The following is a 25428-nucleotide window of genomic DNA, read 5'->3' on the forward strand; positions in this document are numbered from 1 at the left end:
TGGAAAACCGCCATTTGTGTTCTAGGTCAGTGATTCCCAACCAGGGATACTTATACCCAACAGGGTACTTTTGCAGATGCCAGGGGGTACGTGGAAAGATTGTAGAGTAGCTTGACTAATTTGAAAAGATAGAAATTATGATTTGATTAAAATTCACATACTAACAATAAGTCAACTCTTACACCTGAACGCTACACGTTGCAGTTCTGTGTGAAAACTGTTAGCAAGTGAGCACAGAAGTTTAAACAGGTAGCTAAAAGCAATGAATAAATGGTAGAAAGGTCACTAACTGATGGCAGAGCACTCCTACTCAGTGTATCTTTTACATTCTCCCTCTGTTTCTCTTGTGTGTCTACCGCAGTCCAGTGGACAGAGCACGGCCCAGTGGTTTTCCAGATGGTCTGTGATGATTAGGGAGCTTTTGGAAGCTGTCACTCTGCTCAAATGTTCTACAGCTGCGAGCTTTTGGAGCATCATATTAAAAAGATACAGAGGCCTTTGGAACAGCAAACTGTTTCCTGAAACAAATTGTTACAAATTCAGCCTCTGACTTTTTGTTTGGATGTGTCTTTATTCACATCCAGCAGACTTTCAATACTTTTTTTCTTTAACTGCTACGCAGAATGCAAACGTCTGCTTTCACAGTGATAACACCATTATAAAAAGGGTCCCCCACTATATTGCAGCATTTTACTTTTACCCTCTTCGAGAAGATTGAATAAAAGCTGTAGTGCTGTTCTGATGTAGTGGTTGCTGCAGAGTTTTTAATTTAGCAGCAGCAGCGGAGGGATTAATATCGAACACTCCCGGTCTCGTGGCTTGTTCCCTCCATCCTCTCCCCTGGCAACCGTGTTAGCTGCACCGTCCCCCCTGCAGACCTCACATGTCTCACAATTGTCTCTCCCCGGCACATCTTTTTCAGGGTAGACATAATGTATGCTATCAGCAGGACATTGTTTCTTTCTGTGGCTTTTCTTTTTAAAATGTTTAATCCTCTCACAATTCCCATCTCTTGAGCTCAGTGACAGCACAAATGCTTTTGGCTCCTTATGTGTGAGCCTTTGATGTTTCCTTGCTCATGAGAACCATACAATAGTGAGTGTTAATAAGTGTCTGGCTGCCACATGTAGATGTGATAACCCTTGCCTTATCTCTAATGGTCTAATCACTTCTAGGAGAGCACATTAGACACATTGGTAGGCTCATTTTGTCTCTTGTCTATCTCCGGTACTGGCACTTGTAGTAGCCATTCATCTAGAAGGTCCTTACGTAATATCCTAACTGTGTGAAGGGCTTCCGTAGTTGTTACCAACAAACAAAGTGAGACTGCTTTTTACATCCACTTATCGGGCCTGTTGCATGTCAGTGTGAATGTGGTTTAGTGCGTTGCCCATCAAAACATGAGTGCACTGTAAATTCTGCGTTTAGATGAGGCAGTTGATAGATATAAATAGTTCCCAGTTCATTGCGACTGCTTCATATAGTGCCAAGTTCTTTGAAGTGTAAAAGTACTACCAGACCCATTAGGTTAGCCAGAAATATTTAAAAGTAATTTGACAATAAATCTCCATCCTGACATTATCTGTGTATGTATTGTTACTTGCTCGATTTGGCTCTTTTTCTGGGGACAGGAAGGGATGCATAGACAGTGGCAGTGATTGGATAATACACTGCATTTATTGCTCAACTCTTGGGTAGTGACTCTTCTGCTGTCAGAGTCCTCTCCCACGCTCTGTCCTCAGATCTGGCCGTCCCTGCCTAAACAAATATTTAAACTCCATGCCAAGTGTCTCACTGAATAAAGTAAACCTGCTGTTATTGGTATTGTACATTTGTGTTTCTCACAATGTTAATGGCATCACTGGAGTTACCACAGGAAGAATGTGCCATAGTGTACCATAGAAAACGTACTAAAATGGTTTTCCCTCATTACAAATGAACACAAGCTGTTTGTCCAGCAAGCAGGAAACCCTGGTAAAAACACACTGCTACATGTGCATCCCTTGATCTAAATTGGTGCCTTGGAGGCACCGCATGTCTCGTGCTTCCTGGAGTTCCAGCCGTCTTTTTGACGTCAGGTATTACAGGTAAATACAGTATTTAGCCTTACCCCGTCTCTCACTTTGGATATTTGTCAGAATCCTAGGTAGCCTGTGTTTGGTTTTCAGAAATAACATTTTAGAAAAAACTTTTTTGCTCTTCTTGTCAGAATCCACTTGATTGAGGTGGATTTGTTAAAGTGAGTTTACATTGTAAACACACACTTTTTAAATATTTTTTTCTAATAATTTCCTATGCACGTTTTTATATTTAAAAATGTAAAATCCTGCATGGTTTACATTGGCATCTTTATCTTTCCTCTTTCATAATACATTTCCACACTCAATAACCCGTTACCACTGCCACTTGTCTATTGCACTTTGCAGCACTTTACCCCTGCCACTAGTGGTTAAACACTCCATAGGTTACCTTTTAAAAAGGTGCAATGAAATCAATCTGTTCCCTTTGTACTGCATATCCGCTCTGTGCAGCCTGTCTTCAGTATAGGGTGTGTGAGGTGATGCCCCAGTGGGGTGAGCTGACAGGGGCTCCATAACTAGTAATGGTTGCACCACGTAGTGATCCATCAGTCTAATCAGCTGTCAGCCCTCTGTAATATGTTTCTGCAGCAGTAGGGATGAATGTCGCTGGAAGTCAAGAGTCTGCTTAAAATATCAGAAGTACTTGCTCAGGGATAAATGCAGCCTTCCCACCTCTGTGCTGCTATTCACTAACTGATGTGTGCAGGCATTGCTCCTCCTCCCTAGATGAGGGGGAGCCCACTGTTTTTCTCTGTAAGACCTCTGCTGGTGGTTTGGATAAATACACCCTCAACTTTGACTGTGATGTTAAGATTGCTATGTCTCTGCCTCCGTGCTTCTTGTGTACGGTAGCAGGATTTAGCAGAGAGCGTGACAGCTTTATTGCTGCCTGCCACTGGACTGATGATGGTCCTTATTAAGGGTTTGGGTGGGTGGTGTATGGCATGTGTGTATGTAGGGGTGGGAAATATAACTGGTATAAATGTAACGGTGGTAGAGAGATGAGACGTAATATGAATTGGAAAATACTGTTTGCGCCAACATTAGAAACACTTTGTAGCATCACATAAGATATATTTTGATGATCAGCGGTAGCTTTTTTTTCTTTCTAGGCTATTATAAACAGGTGAACTGCCTTTTAAATCCTTAAATTTTCTTGAGCTGTCCATTAATTAAATAACAGAAATGAGATAAACAACTAATTGTTTCAGTCCTTTCTCAAGAAAAGAAATCCAAAAATGTGGATTGTTCCAGGTTCTCAAATTCCTGCTTTTCTTGGTCTTACATAACGGTAAATGAAGGAAGAATTCCGGTCACTTCCAACACGTAGCTCTGTTTGTAAGTAGTGAGGTCTGTCAGTAGAGAAAAAAACGAAAAATATCGGTGCTGTCTACACCGTGTTGTCCTCCTGCTAGAGTTGGCACCCAACAGGCTTAAACATGTTTTTAGCCTCTAAACATCTTCAAAATGTCATTAAAAATGCCGACCCACGTGCAGGGATTCCTTCCAAGTGAACACAGTGAATCTGACTGCTGTAGATGTGAAAGAAATGCGAAAGAAATGCATGAAAGTTGTGCTAATTCAACTCTGTTTAGTTCCTGTTGATATTGCAAGGAATGCTTTGGGACGACAAAAAGAGATACAAACATATTTTCAAAAATAAGCACATGCTTATTTTTTTTAATCATTAAATTGATAGCCTACATATCTCTTTTCTGTGCTGTAGTTTGTAGACGGTCCCTAAGCTCTCAAACTGCCGTCTCAACACAGGAACTAAACACAGCTGAATTAGCTCAACTTTCATGCATTTCTTTCACATCTACAACAGTCAGATTCACTGTGTTCACCTGGAAGGAATCACTGCACATGGCTAGGCACTTTTAATGACATTTTGAACATGTTTAGAGGCTAAAAACATGTTTAAAACTTGTTTTAGCCTGTTGGGTGCCAACACTAACAAGAGGATAACACGGTGTAGACAGCACCTATTGTTTTCGATTTTCTCTCTACTGACAGACCTTTAAATTTATAAACAACAGAGCTACGTGTTGGAATTGACCGGAATTCTCCTTTCAAATATTTTTAGGTTTTGGACTGATAAAACAAGACATTTGATAACGTTACGTTGGGCTCCAGGATATTGTGATAGTGATATATCTGTATCAAATAATTATACTGAATGACTGACTTTAAAAGACTGACTGGATGTCGGTCTTTTAAATGTCTTGAATCCACAGCGTTACCACTCAGAATAAAATACAAGACTTCATCTATAATTTAATTTGGTTATGTTTTGTATTAAAGTCATGTCATTATCTCTTAAAGGAAAACTTCAAGTCTGTGTAGGTAGCTTCATCAATAACTCTCAAATCTCTTTTAGTATTTTTAGTCCTAGTCAGACTTTATGTGCATGATTTTATGTGTCATTTTGAAATGCTTGATGGATGTGGGCCCTGGTCCTTGATGCTACAGACTTGCATCTGTTTGTTCAAAGAATCTGAAACTATCCCCAAATCTATAAGGTGTTTCTGTGAAGTGATTTGGAACAAGCTGTAAGTGGACTGGAAGATCTTCTGAGCTGTTGGATACGCACCTCTGCCTATTTGTTTTCATTGTTTATTTATGGAGGAGGGAGGCTCATTAGTCATTCAGTGTGACAGTGTAAATGTGTACACAAGAAGTTTGCTCTTTGCCAAGAACTAAAGCACAGCTCAAGCTGGCTCACTGCCAAACTTAAAATTGGCTTTACCCTACCTACAGTCAAAATGGCGATTTTCGTAAAAACATGTTCATTTATTTTCTTTAGAAATCTAGCCAGGACACTGCCTGACAGGAATTGTTATATTTTTTGGCGGAGTGGTTGTACATCCTTAAGTCCCCAGCAACATCTTAAAATAACTAACTAAGAATTCAGAAACTATAAAGAAAACAAATGAATCCCACACTCTAGCAGTACATTTACAAAGTGATTAGGCTTATTACGGGTGTGCGGTTAAAGTCCTGTTCCTTTTTTGCATACATTGTTAGGTGACTGGCAGTCAAAGCACACTCCCAGGTGAATCATCGGTAGAAAAGATAAGCAACTGTGCCTGTAAATATTGGGTTCTTTGATTGAAAGCCAGAACCTGTGGACATAAAAACCGAAGGTAATAATCCACTGTGTCTCCAAAGCAGCATTTGGATATGATACATCAACGCTGAAATTCTGTTGCTGATGTGACAAGCATTTGTCAGCTGTTAAAATCAGTTTATGTTTGGCATGCGTGTCTTTAATTTAACTCACCAAAGTAACACCAGACCTATTTGACATGCTCAACAGAATTTCAGTTGTGGGCAAGAGAGTCCAAGTCTTGAGCCAAGCTAGGCAGGATCTGTTCGAGACAAACAGACACTGACTTCAGTGTACCTTGGTGTTCATGTTTCTTGTTGTCCTCATAATGACCGCACATCTGAAACCGGTTTAGTCAAACTTGGATGGAGTCACTTTGGTGCTGTCTAAAGATGTTTCAGATTTCGTGTGGTGCACGACTCAAAGGCACCACAAATACAGCATTGTAACTCATGTCTCATATAGTTCCTCTTGAAGCATGAAGTGGCCTTTTAGGTAAAGACCTGCAGGTTATGTTAAAAGAACTATCCTAGTAATGATGTAGAGATGAGAAAAGGTATGATTAAATTAGACCACATTTTCATTCCTAATCTCACCTCTGTTTCTGGCACTAGCGTGTGTTGCTAAGCTTTAGATTTCTTGATAATTGTGCGTTAAATATTTGCATCAATGAGAAACGTCATGGCTGTACATTATTAACCTCAATCACACGCTTATTGCTTGCCTCCAGTTACAGAATGAACAGTCCAAAGGTGTACACGGGCGGATTTCCCTACTGGATTAACACACTGACTCTCTGTGACCCGATGTGACATCACCAGTTACAAACATAAAAAGAAATTAGTGTGTCTGAGAAAGGAGCATGGTTTTGTTGACTAATGTAAGAAAATAGTAGCTTGTTCATAATGAAACAGTGGAACAGGCAGCAGGCATTATAATATATCAACGGCAGTCTTTCTTCCACAAATAAGCCAATGAAAGCGCTGCACAGTGTTCTTGAGGAGAGGACTGATGTGTCACAATTGTCCAGTCAGGAGTGTCAAATCAGTGACACGTATTATGAGTTATTTCCTTTCTAAAACAAACTTGGGCCAGCTTAGTTTCTTCCGCTGTTTTTTCCGGGTTTTTGTATAATCTCTCTAACTGTCACCGCCCGCATTAAAGGGTGGAAGAGATGTTGAATCATACAGTGTTGTTTAAGGTGAGCAAACATAATTCTAATAATGCAACTAGTATCACAGTGCTTTGTTGACAGACGTATTGTTCGTGGAATGTGGGAAACTGTTCATTCTGGTTTCTGTGGCTCATATGTTCATTTCCTAGTTTGCAGACAGGTGCAGTCATTTTGTGCACCAACCGGTTTTAAAGGATATTTGCAAGCTTTTGTGTAATGTAGGCTTTGCAAAATGAATTTCTCTTCACCCCATAGAGATATTCTTCTGTTCTTCTAATGGGACCTAACAGGTATGGCTTTCCTTCATACTGTATCTTAGCTAGGATTAGGGGTGCACATTTTTGAAAATGTCACGATTTGATTCAATATCTAGTTTTAGGCTTAAGATTTGATCTTTGGAATTCTATGAATCAATTTTGAATCTGTAGAGCTTGAATCGCAATACGAATGTGAATTGATTTTTTTGCACACACCTAGTGAGGAGGGCTGTTTTTTTTGTTGTAGAAAGCATTTTGTCATTTTTGTTTTATAAAGAACACTTTTTCTACAAACTGAATTCCTCTGCCCTGTACATGGATCATAATTACCACCTTGCTTTACAATTGGTCTAGTTTATACAGAAGGGAAAATCAATCAGGGTCTGTCGGGAACAAGTTCAATTTCTGTCTGCAGAATGTGTCTCCTTTCCATCTCACTCTCTTCAAACAGAGTCCAATGCTGCCTTTACCCTACACACAACTGCACCGAAGGGGATTCTGATTATCCAATAGTCAGGGAAGTTTGCTAATCTTTCACATATGTTTTGTATACATAGAAGAGACCCATGTCACAGTTCCCCGAGGTATCTGGCAGGAGGTGCTGTGGGTGTGTGAGACAAGGGTTTCCCTAGGTCAAAGATCCTTTTATACTAAAGATTTTGCGCATTTCAAGCGTCTCTAATGGTATGAAACGGTACACACTTCCTGTCTCCTTAAAAGGCATGGGCTCGTTTGAACATTTAGTAAACGTCATGTGGATGAATGAAACGTTATATTTGAAAAATTTATTAAAATGTTCTTTTGCTAACATTAGATATTTACACTGCTAAAAGACATTTATTGTAGGGGTCGGTGAAAAAAATGGATACAGCGTAGTATTGCGATATTTTCTGTTGCAATACTGTATCGATACACAGGTGCCAAGTATCGTTGTTTTGTTAAATATGTGTTGGTCAGTTTGCCTGCTTGACAAGGCCATTTTGCAGCAACAAAATTTAAGTGAAATGAACAAACTGAGAAAGTTTTCTTTTTAAGTCAAACAGATGTTGACAAGGTTTCCTTTTGGGGACATAACTTGAAATTGTGAAAAATTAGAAGTTGGAAAAAGGTAATAAATTGCAATATATCACAATATGTTTAAAATCGCAATAATATTGTATTGTGACAAAAGTGTCGTGATGATGACGTATTGGGAGGCGTCTGGTGATTCCCACCCCTAATATTTACATCAGAGATTAGTTTTGTTAGGGCGTTGACGAACGTTAGCTGACATTAGCTTCTCTGTGTTGCCAGATCATGCAGATTGATCCTGAGACAGAAACGGGTCTCAAACTAAGTTAATTGTCTCTTGATTTGTCCGTCTGAAAATGCCAAGGCTGTTCAGAAATGGGTCCAATATCTACTTTGGTGACTATAGGGCGAAAAGATGGCGCATAGTATGTGTTGTTCACTTCTCCCATTGGAATCAATACACTCTGACCTGCCGCTGGTCTCCAAAAGAGGCGGGGCCGTGGCGGAGCCCACGTTACACAGATACAGGAAACTAGCTTTAGTTGGGGTGTATTCTAATCTACGGCTGTACTCAATCAACTATGATGGAATGAATAAGGGACTGACATTAAATGCGGAAATACTTTATTCCTTTATTTTTCATGCTAGACATGTTTGACTTTAAAAGGAAGATTGCTTTTTTCTCCTGTTTGAAGTATGACCCATACTTTTTTCATTAAGGCAGTGAGTGCAGATCTTGATTGTGCATATTTCAGTTTAATGTGGCACACCTCAAACTACAGTATGAGTCAGCTCTTCACCTACCCAGTTGAATCCATTACCAGAAAGGGTTAAAAATGTCCAAGAGTAGATTTCAACTACCTTCTGAGTTACTTTAGGCCTAATTAAAACCAAGCTAATCTTTTATAAGCTCCTGAACATCACTGTCTATTCAAGACTAGTTGAAGCTACTTCATAATACACATACAAAACACAGGTTTTTATAGTAAAATAAGTTTAAAAAAAAAAGATATTTACAGAATGGCATTTTGTTAGAAGAAAAATCAACAGTAGACCAGGTAGACTGCCTCACGTTAAGATAGGCATGGGAACCTGGAGGCTGCAAGCCATTTGGTCTTCCCACCCTGGCAACTTGGCAGTTTGTCCTCTCTTCATATGTGATATTGATGCACAAAATATCAAGGCACAGCTGAGACCCAGAAAGCAACATCAATGTTTTAAGAGTGTCCCTCTATTGTTTAAAAAAACATGTTTTTTTGGGCTTTATTTGACTGTTAACTCCCACTGAAATAACGTTGTTTTGCAGCTGAGTGGGATGCAGTTAGAATAAAATCCAACACCTTGAAATCTACAGTAAGAACATTTGTTCTCTTTCCAAACAGGGTGGCGTGTCCCAGTATTTTATAAAGCAAACAGATGTCTATATGTGGTGGTAAGATGGATTGTGACATTGACTATATTGGTCTATTGCATGTCTGTCTGTCCTGGGAGAGGGATCCCTCTTATGTTGGTCTTCCTGAGGTTTCTTCCATTTTTTTCCTCTGTGAAAGTTTTTTTCCCCCTTCCTTATCTGAATCAAGGGTCTAAGGATAGAAGGTGTCATGTTCTGCAGAGATGTTCTTGTTATGTCTGTGTGGATAACTTTAAACTGGGTAAAGAGAGAGAGCGCACAGTGGCAATCCATACATCTTCTTTACCTTTTTACCCTTCACCTACAGTCTGAATAAGATCAGGGATTGAAGCAGCCAAGAATAGTATGTCGCATCACTTTTCATAACAGGTAGAGGAGTTTAGTGACTGCTGGGTCTTGGAGTTGAGCAGCTGATTCCCTTTTCCCTCGTTCAGGCATGATGAGTTTCCACATTTCATTTTGGAGGTTACCAGGGAACAGAAGACTAAAAAGGAGACCTAGGTGGAGACCTGGGGATCCCCCAGAAGCAGCCGGAGGAACATAGTGACACTCTGCCTTTACTTGGATTGAAGAGAAAATGGAAGAATGAATTGATGTTATTTAGAAGATTCTCACGAAAGCATTTTTTGACAATGCCTGGGCTGAGCGTATATGTGCAGCTGATTATCTATGAGACATATGCTGTTTTATTGAAATATGCTGTTTAGCACAGCCATTAGCACAATGAGTAGCACATCTATTTGTGCTGCAGAGAGATGAAAGGCACTTTGATCTGAACTATTTGGAGGTTTCCTCCTTTGATTGAAGATATTTCCAAAAATTAAATGCAAGCTATAGTTTGATCAAGGTTTAGTTTCTGACATTGTCTGATTGAGTTTTAAACGTTTGTATATTCTTTGATCTAACTAATCTCTGTGCCTCTGTGGGAGTTAAATATGCATGAGAGTATGATTTGGGAAATAAATGAAAATAAAACCTTTTCACAGCATGTTCATGTCAGAAGCCCCAATGTATGTTGTGTGCTGTAGTTTATTCTCTTGTCTGATGCAACAATAGCATCCCAAATACTAGTCTTATATTTTGGCTTTGGAATGCATTTGGCTTGGCAAAAAGACAAATCCGAAGATAAACCAGTCAGTATGTTTGCATGTACTTAATTTCATCCAATAACATACTCAATATCATAATTCATTAAGATAACCACTATATGATTTGATCAACACAACCATGAAACATGGGAAGCATGGCATTTTTTCATTAAAAAGCTGGATTAGTGTGGGCAGCACTCTTATGGCTGAAACCAAGCAAGGTGCTGAAATTTGGATATTTGCATGAGAGATAAGAGGTAGTTGACAGAAAAGAATGCTTTGGATTTATGTCTGTCTATCTGTAAGCCTTCTCTTCTAAACAGACGAGTCTTAGCAGTCAAGCAGCTGTGCTCACAAATCTCTGTCTTTCTGATTTATCTGCATAGACTTACTGAGATCATCCGAGGCCTCCTGTTATGTGGGGTTAATTGTTCATGCCTGCATGCATTCCCTCGCTCGTCTCCGAAATGGGCTTTTTTGCATCCTTTTCCAGCTGTAGGGGTAGCTGACTTTGCTGGTGAAAGTGAGAAATAAGCATTGAGATTAGGACCAGATGTCAGCCTGCAAGATGAAAGGGATTTTACTAACAAGTGTAGTTACTGGTTTTACCCAGCAGAGGGCCTCAACGCAGCGTGACATGGTCCGTGCAAGAAACGCTGTTTTCAAATTCTAAATTGACAATGGAGGAAACAAGGTCCGTGTTACATCTGTCAGTTTAATTCAGCGGAGGGTCTCGTTCCTTACAAATGTGATATTTTATCTCACAGATTGCATTATTATAATTATTGTTTAAGTCATCAATAGCTGGAACAACTGTTTTTATATCAGTGGATCTTATATTTATTTTTTTGCAGCTACACATCCATAGTCAACTGAAAACATTTCTAACAAAGTCATATTGAAATATTTTAATTTGAGTCGTGTGATGATATTGTTATATTTTGTACTGTACAGTAGATAGTCGATTTTAGCCTTTGGAGGGCACTGTTGGATTTTGTCCATAACATCTAGCATCTCTAGGGACACTGTCATTATGATTACAAACGTCACCCCATCTAAAGATGTATACTTCTGTTCCAGGATGTGTGAAATTAATTCATATCTGTGTGAGAGGTGTGGTTTTACAGGATTTATGTTGTGCATTCTTCCTAACAGCACATTTTGTGTCCTTTTTCTCGTCCTTCTTGCCCACACTTTGTGTACTTGTTGCATCATCAATCCAGATAAGAGGCACTTAAGTGCATGCCTCACTTAGGAAATAAAAAGCCTTGCCTCTGCCAAGAGTAGGTGGATGACTGGGTGCATTTTACCTTGAGGTGTTTACAGTATAGTGTAGTGTCCAACAGGGACTCTTCCTACTCTCTTTCAGTTCACTCACACAACTGCAAACTCTATTTTTAATGAAACTTCCCAGTGCATGTGATGCATTAGAAACGTTTTTTGCAGGTGGGTGTAGTTTCAGCTTCCCTTAAGAAAAGTTGGCAGCACTTGTTCTCCAGCTTTTATTTTGTTGTTGCAGTTCAGTCAGCTAGGTTGAACCATTTACCCAATTTACTCTGGGTCTCCCTCTCTCCTGTCTTTCCAAGTAATCCCCTCCCTTCTTATAATCTATGTGCTTGTCAGCAAGTTGATTTATCGCCTTTGTGACCCCTTATAACTCTACATCTGACACATGCAGCTGTTGGTCAGAGGGCTGTAACCAGGAGGGAAGTGCAGCCGAGATATTTTACAGATTATAGATTTTCATGGCGCTTGTTTTATATGAAACAATACCATTCCAATACAGTTATTATAGATGAACTGGACCTGACTGCTGGGTTGTAGGCGTGCTGAGCTGTGAAGTAAAAGAATTTTTAACCTAGACAGAAGTAGCTTGTTGTTCTTCTCAGAGGATTTGAGTAATGCAGCTGCACCTACAATAACATCAGCCGGTGACCTAAGGAGACACTCCTTGTATAAGTGCTCCCTCTGATGAGTTTGTTTTGTGTAGCAAATACAATTACGGGAAATACTTTCAGAGATTATGTCCAAAACATTACATACAAATTAACTTCATGTAAATCAGAATTAGACTTTGTTGATCTGAATGAGGAATACGAGGGTAGATGACAAGAGGAAAAAAAACATGAATGTGCCCATTGAGTCGCTGACTCAGTTGACTGCCCTGCACTGAAAGCTGTCCTCATTTTGTCTGCTGTGCTATCGTCTGTTCAAGCCTAGCCCTTGTTTTAGAGTGGCATTGATTGCCCCCATTTCAAATGTGGATGGGTATATGTGTTATAATAGACTGGCAAATCAGGATGTGGGAAAGTTTATTTTGCACATAGTTTGGACGCACTAAGACCCTATATTCATATTTTTTTTACTAGCAGTACTCAAGTTTTTTTGCACCTTGCACTAAAAGTAGGCGATAGGTAGAGACTGGCAGCTCAATTGCATTTGAGGTACAAATACAGTAGTAAGAAAATCTCTCTACACTTGTGAAGCCTGCTGACAGACAGTGATAGGCAAATATCTGAAATGCCATTATGAAGTTAAATGCATATGTGTCTCCCTGTGTGGAGCAATAATGTCCCATGACAGTGTTTTTCAAGTTCCCCACTGCATTTCTGTGTACATCTGGCAGCTTGGATTAGACTTGCTGACGAGACAGCAGTTAGGTTGGAGTTTTGATGCCGTAGCCAGTCCATTTATTCAAGGTTCCAGCAATCAGTGTGAGTGACGGCTGATTTGTTTGTTGTTGTTTCTGCACAAAAGTTTGTATTTTTTGGGGGGTCGGGGTTCTGTAAAGTTGTATCTTGTTGCTGATCTTTTGCTGATTATGCATTTAACAGAGTTAATGCACACCAAAGATAACAATAAAAAAGATCACCAGAGGATAGGCTGTAGAACTGATAACTGGTAACATCATATGTTGCTTATTAGGGAACTTCTACTTCACATGACTGAAACTGTATAAAAGAACTGGAATCAATGCTATCTACAATGTGTTCAGTCATCTGCTGCTGGCCTGAAGATGATAATATGACAACTTACAGCGCATGATGATGTGTTTGCACTTATTGCCAGAGAGCTCATCTGGTTAAAAAGGCCTGAGAAAGGTCAAATTATTATCACCAAATGTACATGTAATTGTATGGTAGCACTCATGTCACAGTAAATGTCATGATTACAGCCGCTGTGTCTTTTAGGTGTAAACAAATACTGTTTCTTGACCAATCCAATCCATTTTCTTCAATTTCTAACACGTATAACTTTCTAAACACTCATACACATTTATATAAACCTTCCTATGGCCTTTGCTTTCTTTCTCTTTGTCTCTCTAAGTATCTTGTTCTGTCACTCATGGCTGACCCACTTCTGTTGGTCATCTTTTCTCTAATCAGTTGGACCGATGTCTGAGTGAGGCAGTGCTGCCCCGTCTCTCTGCTCACGCCAGCAGCTATATTTGCCTGGGGACTAGAGGAACTCGAGCTTAACAGATCATTTATTGCATTTCATTACAGTGTCAGTTAAGTGCTGCCAATCTCTCTGTTGATCTGGAATTAAAGTTATTTTCCTTCAGCTGCATTGGGGATTGTGGCTAACTACAGTATGTCCATATCTTTGCCTGTTAAAGTTCCGGATGATAGACAGATCAATAACGCCCATCACCAAGGGTGGTGTTATTTGTTTGTGGCTGTTGTCGATTAAATTGCCTTTTGCTCCCATGTTGAGGGCACACACTCCTCTTAGTCACACACTCTGTCAGAGTGACACACACACTGCAAATAAAGTTGCAATGACATTATTGGTTAAATCAGAAGTGGGCCAAAGCAGGAGCCTAGCCCTCTGACAGGCCTACTAAGCATGCTCACCCCTGCTGAAGGCTAGGTAGTGGATCAAAACCTTGATCTAGTACTACTACTACCACCACTGCATTACTCTTGCTCTCTGTCTGTGAGTCTGGTACAGCACAGCCTCAATGAGCTGCCCTTTTTTATCATTGATTTATTTTGCTAATTATTTAGCAGTTTCATTGATTATTTTTTTGGACTATAACATGCTCAACACACTTTCCTAGAGCCCATTATCACAAGATAAATAAAATCAGTCAGTCAGTTAAAAGGCAAAACAATGTAACAGTTGGCACTTTTGCTTGAAAAATGTCTTAAATGTTGAACCGGTTATCTAAATAGTTGCAGATTAATTATATAATAGTTTAAGCTCTGTTTTATTACAACAATTAAGACGAGACTAACTTGAAAAAGGACGTCAGCAGGTTATGTTTGTCTTGTTGAGTGGATTTGTGGTATCTTGTAGGAGATTCAAAAAAGAGAAAGAAAATCTAAGATGAGAGGTGATGATGGTGAGAGTGAAAGAGACAGAATGAGGAGCCAGTTTAAATAGCCTGACCCACCCATGTGGATAAAATCAGTTAAGGTGACCCCCTCCCATCACAACACGTGGCTAAAATACAAGGACAGACAAAAACAAACAGCAGAAGAAGAACACGACCACAAGGCTGTCACTGCCTTCTTTAGTCTTTTCATCTTCGCAATAATATTGTATAGTGACATAAGTTTTGTATAGTGGGCCTCCATTTCCTCACATTCAAAAATCAAGCATTCCCACTGCCTACTCCAAACCTGCTTAATTAGTAGGTACCATGGAACTGGGGCACAGTGAGTATGTCTCTCAGTCAAACACTGTTTTAGTCTTCATTTTTAGAGCTTTATTGAAATATAAATACAGTAATTTTGTTCCTGTAGCACACATACACTTGTACTTAAAAGCGGGTATTAAGAACCAGCAGTGAGAGCTATAATAACGCAGAGGGAAATATAACATCCATCCCTCCCTCAGTCCTCTACAGTAGCCATTGCTGTAGAAGCTTACGCTACCTCTGAGTCTCACTCCTTCAACTCCTACAGTAATTGCACCTGTTGAAGCCGTTCTGCAGCTGTGACTAACTAATTCAAAAGAAATTCTTTACCATTTCAGTTCTTTGTTCCCATTTATATGCATTTAGACAATTACTTTGGTTTTCAAATAAGTGAGTGTCATAAAACCTCAGCCTTTTTGTTGTGGGGTGATTGTGGTCTAGTCCTTGAACAGTTGAATAGTCTTCACTCAGTTCTTTAGCAACGAAGGAAGTAGTCGTGAAAGAAAAAGGGGTCTTTGGAACCAGTAAATTGTTCTGGTGGCTGCGATCCGGTGCTGATCTGGAGTTATTCACTGAAAAGATAAAGTTGTGATTGTTTAGAACAAAGTGAAATACAAAGTATTTTGTGAATGGCTACATAACCCATATTTTTACATGCAGACACACAGTCGATTACATTCACTGCATAGGGGTTGTCTTTGCTCTATTGCTGTACTGTATATTGTAGACATTTGTGTGAGAGGAGCTAATTCTGCCTCCGAGGGCTAATCTCTATAATCAATCAGAAACTATAACATAATCTCATGACGGAAATGAATTGATAGAAGAAGTGATAATACATACTGTGCTTTGCTTCTTCATTGCTGTAACATCATCAGTGTTGTAGTTGTCATGGAGGCTCAATGTATATGTGGATGGGGTTGATGTTAATGAGTCCATCAAATGAACACCATTACCCACTCCCAACACGCCTATTACGCCCAAATCAGGAGTTAATACATTCATTAGGCTCACAATGAACTATGTGCACCTTTTTATGTGTCCTCTGTGGAAGCTGAAAGTGAGTGTTGCCTGACTTCTACTGTGAAGTGTGAGTGGACTTGAAAGAGTCTGTGTATGACTATTGTGCGTCACCACTGCGAATAAGATGCCATGGTGTGGGCATTCAGTTATTTTAGGAGTGGCTTTTATGTCCAATGACTTGATTTTCTTATTACGCTCTGTAACTCAATGCATTATTAAACAATTTATACTGTGACTATAAAGTAAGCCACCATGATGTTCTCATAGACCCTTTTCATATGAGAGAGATGCATATCTACTGAACTGGTCACGTGAATCTATTGTCGACCCATATTTGACCCAGTTACTCCTTTCACAGGTTAAATTCCTTATCATTACCCATGTCGGGGGGTGCATCATCAGGTCCAGTCGTGCATGGTAATCCATTTCTTTTATACACTGGGTCTAAGTGCAAGTTTAGGGGCAATAGCAGAGACCTAATTTCCAGTGCATGTGCAGTGTAAGAATTGTAATGTATGCGTAAGTACACCATATCCACCTTTCTCTGCTAGCCTCAGTGCTTAGCATTTATATGACATATTTCAACAACTTGGATGAGTTTTTCACGGGGCCCAGTACTGTATAACATACTTATCTTATCATTCTGCAAAACTGAGGCCCCACAGATTGACGTTGTACTTACCCAAATGCATTTGTGTTTATTCTGACTCCTTTATCCTCCACTCTACATTATCATAACCAAATAATTACCTCTGTGTTTGGTTACCTCACTGTCGTAAACACAAAATTGACAGGCTGATGCTGTCGGTTTTTATGATCCCGAGATGTAAAGCATCTATAAATACTTCTTGGGGGACTGAGAGCCTTTGCTGATACTGAATTTAATGGAAAAAGAAAGCCAAGCCTCTCAGCAACAAGCAGTCATAAGTTGGCTGGACTGGGGGAAGGCTCATGCTAGAGCGCATTGCTATTGGTGTTTTGACTTACAAAGTTTGGAATTTGTGACTGTCAGTGTTGCCAAGGCTCACAAAGCAGCCTGAGCAGTGAAGCGGGTCTGTCCGACCCCTCTCTTCTCTGATGACCTTCTTTGATGTCATCCACCAGAGTCATTGTGCTTGAAAACCACTGTAGGTTCACTGATCCCCAGGCCTAATTTTCCTCCCACTCTTTTGCTTCCATCTTGGTGTAATGCCAGGACTGCACATTGCCCGTGCCTCCATATCTGCTACTATACTTTCATGAGACCGGTCCTAGAAGCAGCCTATCGATTTTCAATGCGTCATTAGCACAGTGATTTTTGGGCTGCTCATGTAATTATGGTCAGTAGGGTGTTGTAATTCATGAGAGGATTCAGCTCTCTTAAACTTCCTGGCAGCCTGGGGGACTTTGAGTTTGATTTCCTCATTGATTGGCCCATTTTGTTAGCCTCTGCAAAATTAGCCACATTCCTTTTGATCTTTTTCTAATTAGTCTTTTCTTCAGTGTGCTAGTGTAAACACCTTTTCCTTTCATTATATCCCTCCAAAAAAGACATTTTGAAAAGAGTCATGGATAAAACTGTTAAGAGCACTTACCTATCTGCCTTTTAATATGTTCCCATTCTGTGCACTGTGAAGTACACTTCACAGTGCACAGTAAGAGGAATTTCGGCTTACATCTCTCTGTAGTCAAGGCAGAGAATAAAACCTGTCTTGTTCTGAGATTTCTCAATTCCCAACAATTGTCTCCATCACAGAGATGGATAAATTAGCTAGAAGTCATTGTATTTCAAGTTATGTTGAATTTCAGAAGTCACTTTACAAAGAAAAATGACTATATTTGCATGCATGTTAATATCCATCATATATTTGACCTCGACAAAATCTTCTGTTGAGAACAAAAGTAATTTCCAATTCACTGATGTTACTGGAGTGACTAGATCCTGGTCTTTTGTCCGTGAATAATGACCACTCAGGCACCCAGGAGTCTGTTGTTATTTTTCAGCTCCATTTGACACATGCACATAGCTAATTACTGGAGGGGAAGACACCCTCTTCCCCAAGACACTCATCCACCAAAGCACCAAAAGGGTGGCCATTTCAGCCAATCTTCTCACTGGCTCCCTGAAGACAAGCTGGTAATGGAATTGTTTATGCATGCAGTATTCTCGCGCTATCACTCAGTTGGAACAGAGGGCCCTGCAGAGTGCTGGCAAACTCTCTGATTTTAGGATGTCTTCTTCACTATCTACCTCAGACTATTGTTGCCTGCAGCCACTGTACCTGCTGCTGTTCAGAACACCAGCAGGTAATAACCTGCACCTTGGTGACAAAGGAGAGAGCGTGGGAGTGTAGGTGGAAGAGGAAAGAGTCAGAGACGAGAGTGAGTGGGCAGGTAGGACAGGATCCTCTGAGAGTGGATAAACATGTGAACACTTTGCGGTTCCCTCTGCCTCCCCATCTCTCTGTGACTCTGTGTGGGCAGTTAATGAGTCTGAAAGCTTCTCCTTGGCATCTGTCAGCTGAGAACCGGATGAAGCCTCTAGTGCAAACTGTAGTTGAAAAGAAATGCTTCATTGCTCCTTGATAATTGGTACAATGGACAGCATAGGAGTTTGTTTTAAATGTCTTTTTACTTCTGAGCTTCATCCATAGAGACTACCCTATGGATTCAGTTGCCCTGTTCTGTACTGAAAAGGACAACTGGTTTCTAGACACAGACATTTTATGCAATTCAAGGTTGGCTTGCTTACAGAAACAACACAACAGCATTAGCGCAGCATGTTTGGCTATTCACACTTTTGATTTTTGAAACTTTGTGCATGAAACAGTTTATATTTTCCATCTTTTTGTGTTCAAGGAGCAGGAACACAACATAACGCTTTGCTATAAAATCAAAACAAACTGGCCTGAAAACAAATGAGATGGGAGATGACTCATCAACATGATAAGCTTTGTAAAGGTAGTGCTGCACATTGCAAGGCTATTGTACTGACTGCAGTTTGTTGTACAGCTGTAGCTATTGTTCATAGTCTCTGTACCTACCTGTCACACACAGTGCATCGTTACTTTACAAGGCCTTGAGATTTGACGGCTAGACAGGAGTGGTGGAGCCAGACCACTCCGCTGTGATAACATCTGAGCTTGCCCATCATGTTATCCTTGCTCTGTCATAAAGCCCAATGGCGTGTAGCCATAAAATGGAGTGTAGTCAAAGTTTTGAGTTGAGATGAAACAGACTTTGTATGACCTTGGTATACAACCCCCCCCCCCCCAAACAAATTCTTGGAACAGTAGTTAGGGATCCCACTTCTACTAAGTCCCAGATGAGCTGGTGTGAGAACAATTTTTTCCCACTATTAAGTCAGAGTTTGGCATGTTTCCTAATTTATAAAAAAGGAAATTACAACACATAGCATACAGTTGTAATCAGAACAAATGCTCAGCTGCTGGGTTAATCATGACTGATTTCACAAGTACTTTTGGTCTCATCAAACAACATTTTTAATCTTGAGGCCCCAAAATGTAAAACTCCTCAAGCAATTAAAGTTACTTTGTGATTTTGAACCCAGCCTGAAATGCATGCTGGGGCCTGTGATTGTGACATCAACTTTTTTTTAAATCATTTTTTAAAATGATTATTTCATAGCAAATGCCCTCAGGCTGACTGACAACGAGTAAGCATTGTCTAGAATACTTTGATAATACTCACGGTGTTGTAAGGATCAAGCCTGTAAAAGAGAGGCACTTGTCTGTAACCACCCTGTCCTGTTTTTATAACAATGTGATGGGCTTCACGATGGAAATAATTTTCTGTAGAACAGACTGTTGTTTTACAGTGCTGCTCATGAGTATAGGAACCTCTGCTTAAGTTGTGAGGAATAATAAAATTCATCTTTTGGAAATTGATCTTATTGTCTTAATGAAACAATGCCAGTATACAATGCATCCTGATAAAGTATCATTGGTCTTTAGAATTAACACAACCGGACATCATCACATATCCTTCACCACACCTGGAGAATGGCATGGGGAACTTTCCATTAAATCATCTCTCAATGCAAATCAAAATGGTGAAGGGTATGTGATGATGTGGGGATCCATGAAATAACTGGCCTTTAAAAATAAAAATCGGCCTGCTTCTATGGGAATTTAATATAGGGTGTCTTTACAGAACTCATGCCCCCTGTATTTTAAGGAAGAACATTTATTTATTCACGATACAATATTCATTCACAAAGAAAACTGTTGTCCTTAAAGGTTGCCATTTTCCTCATTTATTAATTAAGGCAATAACATAAATTTCCAAAAGATGATTTTTTTTTAATTAATATTTTTAGTACATTTAAGCAGGGTTTCCTATACTTATGAGCAGCACTGCATTTGAACACTGAAAGCAAACTATTGATTCAGTTATCCTGGAAAAAGAAAACTGCTCTCATGTGGCAGCACACACAGATGGCTAAACAGCTTGCTTTGACTTCCCCTCTGACACCTTTTTGTGGCCGTTGAAGCACAAGCTCCTTATTCACCACAGATTCATATTTCATGGATTGGGTCACTAAATATATCACATATCCTCCAGATACTCATTCCCATCTCTCTCCGCTTTCTCTTGGGGGAATGGTGCCAATTTTGGGCCCCAGGTGGTGGCCATATCCCCCGGCTCCAGGCCCCAGCATGGGAGGCCCTCCCTGGAGGACCGAGGATAGCAAAAGGACTGAATGTTTTAGTGTAACCCCCCCTCCCTTCCACGCTTTTATAATGGAAGCATGATGCATTATTAATGTAGTAGAGCTGGTCAACATATCATTGATGGTGTTGATATATGTAATGCCTCTGGGTGTTTTACACCCACAAAAATGCATCCAGTATTTGTGTTCAGTTTTTGTGAAGATATATTGTGTTTGAGAGCTACAGTACACTCTTAGGGACAAGAACAGGGAGAGAAAAATACTTACTAAAGAGCGTATTGACGGTCTCTGGGTGTCTTCCTGCACCATTGACTACACCCAGCAGGTTGAAGAGTGGAGCTTCTAGGTTGGGGCCGAGGTCATTATCCGGGCTTTCATGTCCTCAATAGCTGCAGGCTCCCTGCTGAACCTACTTATTCAGTTCTTTCTCTCACTTCATCCTATTGAAACTAACAAGCTTCAATCAGATAGCATAGCTCCAGCAACTTGAGTGGACGCGAGTGGAAAGCTAAGATACAGTAATACAGTTTCTTCAACTGTGGCCACGATGTTTTGCAACATAAATTCACCACAACTTCATGGGGATGATTCAAATACTTTCATGATTAGCCTTTTAAACCCCAGCGCAGCCGTAGCTCATTTTTCAACATGCCCCTTTGTCAGGACTTGTTGAAGAATGAGCTGAGGGAGGTGCAACTATTCACATTCATAGAAGGAGGCAAATGCCAGAAATAACAGCTCACTGAGGAAATAATGCTCAAATTCAATTAGGGCTAGGCCTATGTGTTATATTATTGACCTGCCTGGGAACAATCCCAAATAAACAGCGGAACAACTTTAAATCTGGGCTTATGGTGTCACTTTAGTTCTTCCATGTGCTTTTGTAATATAGCACTTAGCTAGAGGGTCCCATGTCTTTGTTTCATGCATTTCTTCCACGTGTGGAAGAGTTTGCATGTAATAGAATGAATCCTCCGCGACTACTGTAGAGAAAAGTAGGGACGTCTTTTTCTATTCATGTCACCAGGACACCATCATCACACTGTAGCTGCTCCGTTTCTTTCTCTGTATGTGTGTGTGTGTGTGTGTGTGTGTGTGTGTGTGTGTATGCGCGCGCACATCCTCTGTTTGCTCGGTTTGTAATTGTACTAGGAGGGAAGAATAAAAGCGCTGCTGGCCACCTTGCTTTCTTTACATCCGGACCGTGAGCCGTGACATCATCGCCTCTCGGGTTTCAGCGTGTCTCTACTACGGGCGCACGCGGCGCAGCAGTCTGCGCGAGTGCTCCTGCCCCGCGAGCCCAGCAGCAGCGGACTGAGCACACTTCAACAACACACGCTTCTTCAAAGTACAAGAAACTCTCAGCTCGTTAAATCTGACGTTCACATTTGGATACAACGGTTACTTGTTTATCCTAAACGTTTGACTTCACCGCTCTTGTTTGACTGCTTGGACATTCATGGAAGCTGTTTCATTGTAAGTAAAAACCTGCAGTGCCGTCGACGTGTGCGACATACATTACACTACATACATTGAGTGGGATTTGCTCCGAACGCGATAATGATTGAGGGGTTTTGGATGTTTAAGGTAATGGCTGATGCCATCAAAAGGTCTATTTGATGGATGCAGCTGCTGTGGTTGTCTCCTTTCTGTATTGCAGTTATAACCAGCTGCTGCCAGGCTTCCAGTCAGCGTTTTGTTCTTCACATGGCTGGATGTGCAAGCACAGTTCTTTGCACTGGACAGCACCACACACTGATACCTTATTTTTCAGCCTTTTGTCAAAGCAGAGGTTCCTTGATTAAAAAAAAAAGAAAGTATTCCCTATACTTCTACCTAGTAGTTTAAATGCTACACCATGAGGGTCGTTTTTTTGTGTTCTCTTCTGTAATTAGTTGAAGATTTAAAAAAAATATGTATTTGTTCTTTTCCCTTGTAACAGGAACAGTGCATGTTTTTTGTTGTAATAAGCACCTCTTTCCTACCCTACTTTGGACCTGCAATGCCAAAAGTAAATTACAAATAAAATATTACATTTTTATCTTTCATAGTTTTAGAACTCACATTCGGTTAGTCAGTTAATGCTGAGCCACAGGAGATTTGAGTTGCACAACAGTGAAAACAAACCTCAGGAGGGAAAATACTTTAGATTTTTTTGACCATCACTTTACTGTAAGCAGTTTTGAAGGGCCACTGTTTGTCCTTGTTGACTGTATTCAGTTAATATGCATCAGATAAATGGTTCTGGATGAGATTTATAATTATACCCTTGCTGAATATGTCTTTTGCAGTGACCTAAAATATGTCCTTTTGTTTAATAACCAATGTAGACCAGATCACATTAACTAGATCAGCTGAGCAACATGCATTTTTTATTGTATTTGCTTTTTTGATCATGTGGTTGCCATAATTTATATAAACCAACAGGGAGCCGTTGAACCTGTTTGTCAGGAGTTTATGTTTTTAGGCATGTTACCTGTTCTTTGTTGAACTCAATATGTCGACCATGCACACACATATATGAAGCTAGCCACTATTTTTGTGTTTGCAAATAAATGTATGGCAACAAATTGTATATTCCAATTGTTGCTTGTGGTCAAGATCCTCTCTGTACAGTCTGACTGATTATTTCTTAGTGGTTGTTTGCAAACAGCAGTTGTGTGAAATGTCTAACTAATATTCCATGTATTTACAGTATTACATATCATACATGTAGAATAGTGTGGTTTAGCACTTGTGTAGTGTTGCCATCACTGTACAAAGCCAAAAGATTAGGCTAAAGGAGAAAAGGAACAGCTATGCTGTACTTATTCTCTTTTCCGATGAGCTCATTCAGTGACCATTGTCCCCGATGTTCAGTGTTTCCTACAGACTTGGAGTCATCGGTTTTCAGCAATGTTCCCCACAGACAGACTTTATTTGTGGTGTTCAGCGTGGGGGTGGGATGCTCCTTCATCAAACACTTGAGTTGATTGCAAAAAAGCATTACAATCACAAACAAACATCTTTTAAGGAAGTCAATTGACCAATATATTTGATTTTACATCCAGTGAATGTTTACATCTCTTTTGCAAACCTTTTAGCTGGATAGACTGTTCCTTAAAAAAAATCTTGGATAGAGCCAATTAATTAAGATGATCCATTCAAATAAATTGTATCAGTGGGAGACACTTATTATTAAAGAGCAGCTTAGCAGTAATGGAGATGTACAGATGCCCTGTTATTGGCTGCTAGTCCAGCCCCAGCACTCACTGAGCAGAAGACATCTGGTGTGGCTGTGGTCAGGTGGTAGAGCTACCAATCGGAAGGTTAGTGGTTCGATACCTGGCCCTGCAGTGTCCTTGGTTCTGGTTCCAAATGGTGTTCAACCCGATGCATGTGCCATCGATGTGAGAATGTGTGTGAATGTTTATCTAACGAGCAGCTGACACCTTGTTGGGCAGCCTCGACCACCAGTGTGTGAATGTGTGTGAATGGTGAATGGTTCAGTACAATGTAAAAGCACTTGGAGTAGTCTAGAAGACTAGAAAAGTGCTATAGAAAATGCAGTCCATTCACATAGAGGGGAGAGGAGGGTGGAGCTGCATTTGATTTCAGGCTTTGAGTCATCAGAGATAAATGGTAAAAAGCTGCAGAGAGATGTCCTGATGCTCTGGCGGTCATATACTGGTTAAATGTTTGTATTTGTTACTGAGATATTCAGAAAATGCATGTAAGAACTCGCCCTTCAATATGTGCTCAGTCCCTCAATTGATTGCTTCATGTTTAATTTGCAGGATGGCAGCATCAATTTGTGAATACATTTTGTAAGAAAATCTCAGTAGGGGTATGACACCAGCTCGTGTGTGTAATGGATAAATCCAAATGCTTCTCAGTTAATTTGCCTCTTTACTCCAGGATGTGGTAAAGGGGGAATAAACACCTGAAACCAATTGTTACTTCCCACTTCTTGCTTTAAGTCTAGTCTTTAACAGTATAAATCAGAGTTGAGGGTAATGTTTTTAAACAATTTCCTCTTCTTTAGCCTGCAGCTTCCCAGCTTTTCATCCATGTATGTCTTTAAGAAGATGACCTTGATAAGAAGAGTCTGGTTACTATTTTGGGTGATACTGCTCTTTGTCCTGCGATTGACCTACTTCGCAACACAGTGTGGATGTGACGTCTATCTCACTGTCAGGACATGACTTCACAAATATCAGTGTTTTTTTTTTGACAGACTGCCTTTGGGTTTCCTCCATGTTCTTTATCTGCTAAGAAAGTTGTTTTGAATGCTAGCATACTGTTGTCTGTAATGAAGCCTGAAGTTGAACATTGAATGGTTAATTAAGGGAGTTTCACGGACACTGAAATGTTAATGTAATGTTTGGAATTTCTGTTTCATAAATATACCTTTTTAAGGAACCAATCATTTTGTCTAATGAAGAACAATTGTATCACATGGCCTCTGGTCAGAAGGCCACAATAAGGCTTGGTTTTAAATCAGTGCAACACACTGCAGTTGAACTTGTTGAATTTTCTCCATAAGACATAATTTCACTTCTTTCACTTTTAAATGTTTTATTTTTCCTTTTAGTAGGTAGCTTGTTTCCATGACTCCAAAATATTCTTGAGTTGCCCGTTCAGCTCCTGACACACTTTGTCACAGCTGCTGGGAGGGGAGTGCTAATTGAATTGTTTGAACAAAATCTGATTTGTAGCCCAAAAGAGCAGCTGTTTTCTGTGGTTAAGAAAAAAGGTCTAAGGTGAAAGTAAAAGCTCTACAGGCTGGCCATGTTAGCGGTAGTGATTTTGGTGGGATGCAAGTTTTCCACAACATTACCTTAAAGATATTTATTAAGGACATTACAGTAGGCCAGGTATTACCATTTTGTGACAGCACATTGCTCCACGTTGCTGCGCTGCATTTCATGTGACCTCTCGGGGACTGCCAAGCCCCTGTTTTGTCTTTTATCTTGCT

General features: G+C 40.1%; 1 protein-coding gene across 23 annotated transcripts in view; it reads left to right on the forward strand.

The window, feature by feature from the left end:
* The window catches only part of LOC117948842 (pleckstrin homology domain-containing family A member 5-like), a 76151-nt gene that overhangs the window by 11143 nt on the left and 39580 nt on the right, over window positions 1–25428 (forward strand). The window contains exon 4 of one of the 23 annotated variants that reach the window (XM_034878736.1): window positions 9509–9727. The exons of 20 other annotated variants lie outside the window; for them this stretch is intronic. In XM_034878736.1, coding sequence (XP_034734627.1) covers window positions 9509–9587 — 79 coding nt within the window. In that variant the 3' untranslated portion in view covers window positions 9588–9727. Of the gene's footprint in view, window positions 1–9508; window positions 9728–21615; window positions 21948–25428 lie in introns of those variants that run through there. 2 more of the 23 variants (XM_034878725.1, XM_034878728.1) reach the window with 2 other exon arrangements.

Source organism: Etheostoma cragini, chromosome 8 (assembly GCF_013103735.1).
Source record: "Etheostoma cragini isolate CJK2018 chromosome 8, CSU_Ecrag_1.0, whole genome shotgun sequence".
Classification (NCBI taxonomy): Eukaryota; Metazoa; Chordata; class Actinopteri; order Perciformes; family Percidae; genus Etheostoma; species Etheostoma cragini.